At 43.8% G+C, this 5,891-nt stretch overlaps 1 protein-coding gene across 1 annotated transcript; it reads right to left on the bottom strand.

The window, feature by feature from the left end:
- Positions 1 to 1,914: 1,914 nt before the first annotated feature.
- OXGR1 (oxoglutarate receptor 1) lies at positions 1,915 to 5,353 on the bottom strand. The gene has a single exon (XM_425594.5). It carries the CDS (start codon positions 3,180 to 3,182, stop codon positions 2,151 to 2,153), a length of 1,032 nt encoding a protein of 343 aa, XP_425594.2. The 5' UTR covers positions 3,183 to 5,353; the 3' UTR covers positions 1,915 to 2,150.
- Between the last annotated feature and the right edge of the window lie 538 nt (positions 5,354 to 5,891).

Here is a 5,891-nt window from a genome sequence, read left to right as displayed (position 1 = left end):
TACCAGCAGTGCACACCTAATTGCAGAGCCCGGTGGCCAAAATGGATCTCCAGAGGTCGGGTGGCCTTGTATCCTTCTTGTCGTATGCCTTGATATCTGCTCCTGGAGACACTCAGTGGCATGGGCTCCTCTTGTCCAGTGCATCATTACCTCCACAATAGAAAGCTCTTCCTGATGTCCCCCCTTGAGGTACTTTTGGGCCATTTGTTTTTCTGTCCAGTTCCTTTTCCCTTTGGTCATTCCCTTGAGAATACTCTTACCATGCTCCACTCATCGCTTCTTCCTAGGCTTTTATTTTTCCTTTTGTGTTTGTACAGTTCATTATTTCTACTTAAACTCAGTACTTTGCACCTGTCACTGCCTAATAGCACCCTGTGGTTTTTCAGAACACGGTTGCAATTTGTCAATGTAATTTTGTCCTCTCAGCTTCGTGTCATCTGCAAGTACAATAACCAGACTTCATTTCATCATCCAATTTGTTAATGAAAACACCAACTATCCCCAAGCCCAGGACAGATCGGTCAAATCCCCACTGCATAGCTCCCTCTACTTTGACAGAAAATCACTGATATGGCTGTTCTGAACATAGCTCTGTAACCAGCAGGATTACAGTAGCTAATGGTTTCATCTAGACAGTTTCTTTAGTTTATACTTAAAAGAATCATCTCAGAGTAAAAATTATTTCAGGAGTCAAGCTTTATGACACATGCTTCTTTTCCTCCACATATAGACTTGCTAATGTGTTGCAGTAGAAAATCAGATTAATATGGGATTGTACATACCCAATAAACCCTGATAAAGTGCCTGGTACTCACATGTACTCATTCCATGTAGATTTATCATCTGATCATTTGTTCCAGTACTTTTCTGAGATGGATATTAACAAAACTCTTTTTTAATTCCTTGTTCCTAACTTTTTTTCAATACATGTACCTTCTTACACATATTTCCCTTTGTTCACCACATTCTCTTCCTTTGGTACTTCTCTCTCATCTTTCCCTGGGCCAGATCTGAGATTTTGTGATCCAGTTCTTCAGTGTCCTATGGTGAAGTTCATCAGGCCAATCTAATTTCATAGAATCATAGAATGGCCTGGGTTGAAAAGAACCACAGTGATCATCGAGTTTCAACCCCCCTGCTATGTGCAGGGTCGCCAACCACCAGACCAGGCTGCCCAGAGCCACATCCAGCCTGGCCTTGAATGCCTCCAGGGATGGGACATCCACAACCTCCTTGGGCAACCTGTTCCAGTGCTTCACCACCCTGCCTTGGTTTAAAACCACTCCCCCTTGTTCAATCACTACCAACCCTCATAAACAGCCATTCCCCCTCCTGTTCATATGCTCCCTTCAAGTACTGGGAGGCCACAGTGAGGTCTTCGCAGAGCCTTCTCTTTTCCAAGCTATACAACCCCAGTTCCCTCGACCTTTCTCCGTAGGAGAGGTGCTCCAGCCCTCTGATCATCTTAGTGGCCCTCCTCTGGACCAGTTCCAAGAGCTCCACATCTTTCTCGTGCTGGGGGCACCAGGCCTGGACACAGTACTCCAGATGGGGTCTCACAAGAGCTGAGTAGAGGAGAATTTGAAAAGACCTTATTGATCTTGGTGCTTTCTAAGTATGTAATTTATGTATTTCAGAGGCTTCAGCAACCATGACAATCCTTTGCAACTCATTCCAGCTGTAATTAACAAAACAGTACGTCAGCAGCAGCACTGAACTCGATGGAAGTTTTTCTCTTGTCCAAACCCATCTCCCTGTGTTTCTGTAGCCAGCCTCCAAGAATGAAGGAAGAGAATCCAGCATTTCCCAAATATCTTTGGAAACAGTCTGATTGGGTAAGTTAAAATTCTGCCTTCAAGGAGGTTTACAATTTTTTTCTCTTCATTCCTTTATTTTATTTTATTTTATTTTATTTTATTTTATTTTATTTTATTTTATTTTACTTTATTTTACTTTAATTTATTTTATTTTAATTTTTGGTTGCTAAGAGAGGTATGTACAAGCCTGCTCCTGAGATGGCTTTTTGGACATGCACTCTACTACAGAGAGAGCGAGAATCCAACAGCTGTTCTCACTGCCATATCCATACACCTGCCTATGTGGCAAGAAAGCAATCCTAGGTTTGCTGGAATTATCTTCAAGGGACTCTTCTATATCCTTAAGGTGATTTCTGACTTGTTCACATAATTACTGCTCACAGGTGGCTGGATGCATTTGCTCCACTTGCACCATGAGAGCGAGAGGATGGCCTGCTGGAAGTTATCTCCCATCACAACGTACAGCAGAAGGTTACCACAGGTGTTGAGCGCAGCCAGAGGCCGAGAAATTATATAGATGGTGTGAATCTGCTTCTCAACATGACAGCTGATGGGACACAACTGCAGTTCAATCCGAGCTACCCGAAAAACGTGGAAGGGGAGGAAGCACACATAGAAGACCACCAAGAGGACGATGGCAAGCCTGCGAGCCTTCTGTTTGTAGCTAGCCCGTGTCTGGGGCCCAGTGGCCAAGGCACAAATAATAAGTGCATAGCACAGAGTCACTGTCACCAGGGGCAAGAAGAAGGCCAGGCTGGTGAGCAGCCAGTTATACCACCTGATTGCACCCAGGTTTTCAGAGCTGGTGAAGTCAAGGCATAAAGATCTGTTTTGCTCCTCTTTTGAGGAGATCAAGAAGTTGATGGGACTGACAGCTGCCAGGGAGATCACCCAAATGGCTGCACACGCCACTGCTGTCCACCGCCTCCTTTGGACATGGAAAAACTTCATAGGGTGGACAATCACCATGTAGCGGAAGGCACTGAAGCAAGTGAGGAAGAGGATGCTGCTGTACAAGTTGAAGTGGAAGCCAAAACGAATGAACTTGCACAAGAATCCTCCAAAGACCCAGTGCTCCCCGCTGGCATAATAGTGTATCAGGAACGGAAGGCTGGTGAGGTAGAGCAGGTCTGTGAGCGCCAGGTTCAGCATGATGATGGTGCTGCTCTTCCAAGGCCTCATCTTGAAGCTGTAAACACAGATTGCAATGACGTTTCCTGGGAAGCCCACCAGAAAGATGAGGCTGTACATAACAGGGAGATATAAAGTCTTCAGACTGACTTCTACATCGGTGCAGTTGGGAAAATGACCTCTGATGTCTTGCCAGGTCGTGGGGTCGGCTAAATCACCACTAGTTGCATTCATGTTTCTTCCTTAATGCTTAAGGAAGAGAGAAATACTTAGTGTTCTCTAACAGAAAAGACCCTGTACTAGCCTGTTAAAAACAATGAATAGTCAGGTCTTATTTCAAGTTCCCACCACCGCCTATGTTAAAGTGCCTTTATTAAATAAGAAAAGGCCTTGCTGCTTTGGTGAGAATTAATCCTGATCTACGGGCCTTTTGTTCATATTTATACAGATACAGTAAAAATTGTATTCCCACGTATGTATCTTCAGAGAGGGGTCTCCGCAAGCAGAATGTAAGGGACTCCCAGCACCGCGGTGGGTGATGTGTGTCCCCCAGTACATAGAGGTCACCTTCTGCTCTCATCAGGGCTCAAGTGCAGCGGAAAGACAGATTGGTTGTGTTGTGCCACTGACCAAAGGCACAGAGAGGGATGTCCAGAATGTTGCTGCTACATAAAAGCTATTCACATCATTGCTAATTAACTGGAAAACAGAGCAGATGTTGAAATGTTTGCATATTCTTTTTAACACCGGACTTCGGTAGCATTTTTATTCCTGCTTCTTAAAAAAAAAAAAACCTGATACACGAATATTTAATTTTTTTTAGTTCATTAACGAGATTAATGTTGCAAAGAAACAGGCTATTTCTAGATTTTCCATTAGCTGCTATGTAAATGTCTATTCCTTAAAAAAAAATTAAATGGTGGTTTTCTTTTAGACAGTGGCCTCCAGAGTTCTCTGAAACATCTGAATAAATGCGGCCAACTTTGCAAAGCAGCCATTCTCTAGATATATTCTGGGACTTGACCATGATTCAATGGACTTAAAGATAGTCATAGAATCATAGAATTGCTCAGGTTGGAAAAGACCTTCAAGATCATCAAGTCCAACTGCAACCTAACCATACTACCCTAACTCTAACAACCCTCCACTAAATCTGAGCAAAGTAGATAGGATCTCCAGTACATAGAATCTCCAGTAGGAAATATGGGGCCACTGAAGTTCATAGGAAATAACCGCCAAGGTCACGCCCAGTAAGAGCAGTTTTGTGGATGCTGGTTTTCTTTTATGGCTGTTTTGATGGGAAAAAAAAATCGAGGACATCTCAAATGTAATTATTTCCTGAGGTAGGCAACCTCTTGCAGGGTGGTGTCCATCCTCAAATTATTGTGGTCTGTATCTGCTAAGGAGAATCCTACCGAATCATCACTTCCATTTGTTGTTCCACCTCGAATTTTCTTTATGTGGCTCCCACCCTCAGTCACTTTTGGGATCTCACAAAGACAGGTTCCAGGATTTTAACTCCAATTTTTGTGGAACATACAGTTCAAACGTATTTGAAACACTTACTGTGTGGATAAATCAGTGGCTTGAATACAGGAGTACAGCAATATACACAGTAGTGCTTTCCAGGCTAGCATCCCACCCTGTGTGAGAAGGACAGGATCGCCTGAGAAAAGCCAGTGCTGTCTGTGAGCCTCTATTTCATGCCATATAGAGAGATGCACGCGGATGTGGGCAAAGAGAAGATGATGTGGAAAGATGGCTGGTCAGAAGAAATGCAGCTACACTGTTGTACCCAAACCAACCTGAAGCCACCCATATGGCTAATGTTTAACCATCCAAACAGCAAAGGCCCTGTTCCACAGCAGCACACTGTCTGCACTGGGAGCACAGCCCTGCTCACAGAGAGGTGTTTACAGTGTGCACCTGTTAACTGAGCTGAAGGGCATGGCTGGGTGCTGCTTCCTGCACTTCCTTCATGGCCTTTCTAGGGCTATGATTTTGTCAACAGCATTTATTCCTGCCTACCGGTGTGCTGCTGCAACAAATCCAATGGGACTATAGAGCAAACCTATAGGGGCTGTAGGGCAAATACCTACAACCATCAAAAAGTATGGTGGCAGCAGCAGCACTCGGCTGCTGCAATCCATGAGGACCACCACAGTCTCCCAGTGGTCCCCTACATTATGGATAAGGTATCTGGCAGGGCTGGGTTTGGGTTCCAGGCCAGTTAGGGACACCTGGTGTGGGGACAAGCACTGCAAGAAGAGCACTGAGTCTAGGAGTCTCCCTTCCAACCTGCCCTAAGATTACACCCAGTATAACAGGTTGCCAGTGACCAGAGAGAGCAGACAGCAAATCTTTGCTGTTGGCCTTATTATTTCACAGTCAGAATTACAAATAGAATGTAGACAAAACTTAAATCTAATTAAGCAACAGTTTGTGCTGTGGCAGATTTTATCACGCTAAGTAATTGGCCATAATGGGACTTCTGCAGCCTGAGCTCAGGGCAAGTGATATATGCTGTAGACACATAATGAACTTTAAATAAATTATCCAAGAGCAGAACTCAAAATAAAAGGGAACTAGATTATTGAAATAGGAACCCTCTCTTAGTCTTAGCAGTAGAGCCACTGCTCCATTACATGGTGTTCTTTACTGTAACCAATTGATTGGAGTCCCTTTAAAAAATGTTGTGATTGCATGACTTTAATTGCAGTCACGTATAAAGGAAAAGTATCTGCTCCTGCATTGTGATAATTTAATTAGAACCTGCTGGAAATAAAAGCCAAATGTCTGCAGCCGTGGCAAAGTAACCTAATGCCCGTAATTGGACTGTATTTCGCACAGATGTGTTGCTGAATAAATTAAAGAGGATTTGGCTCACACGTCTGACTCCTCCATTGACTCAGTTCTAAGAACCACAAATGATATATTTGAGGA

The sequence above is a fragment of the Gallus gallus genome, chromosome 1, assembly GCF_016699485.2.
Source record: "Gallus gallus isolate bGalGal1 chromosome 1, bGalGal1.mat.broiler.GRCg7b, whole genome shotgun sequence".
In the NCBI taxonomy this organism is placed as follows: Eukaryota; Metazoa; Chordata; class Aves; order Galliformes; family Phasianidae; genus Gallus; species Gallus gallus.
Note: the sequence above shows the minus strand (reverse complement) of the source record. Positions and strands in the feature narration are given on the sequence as shown.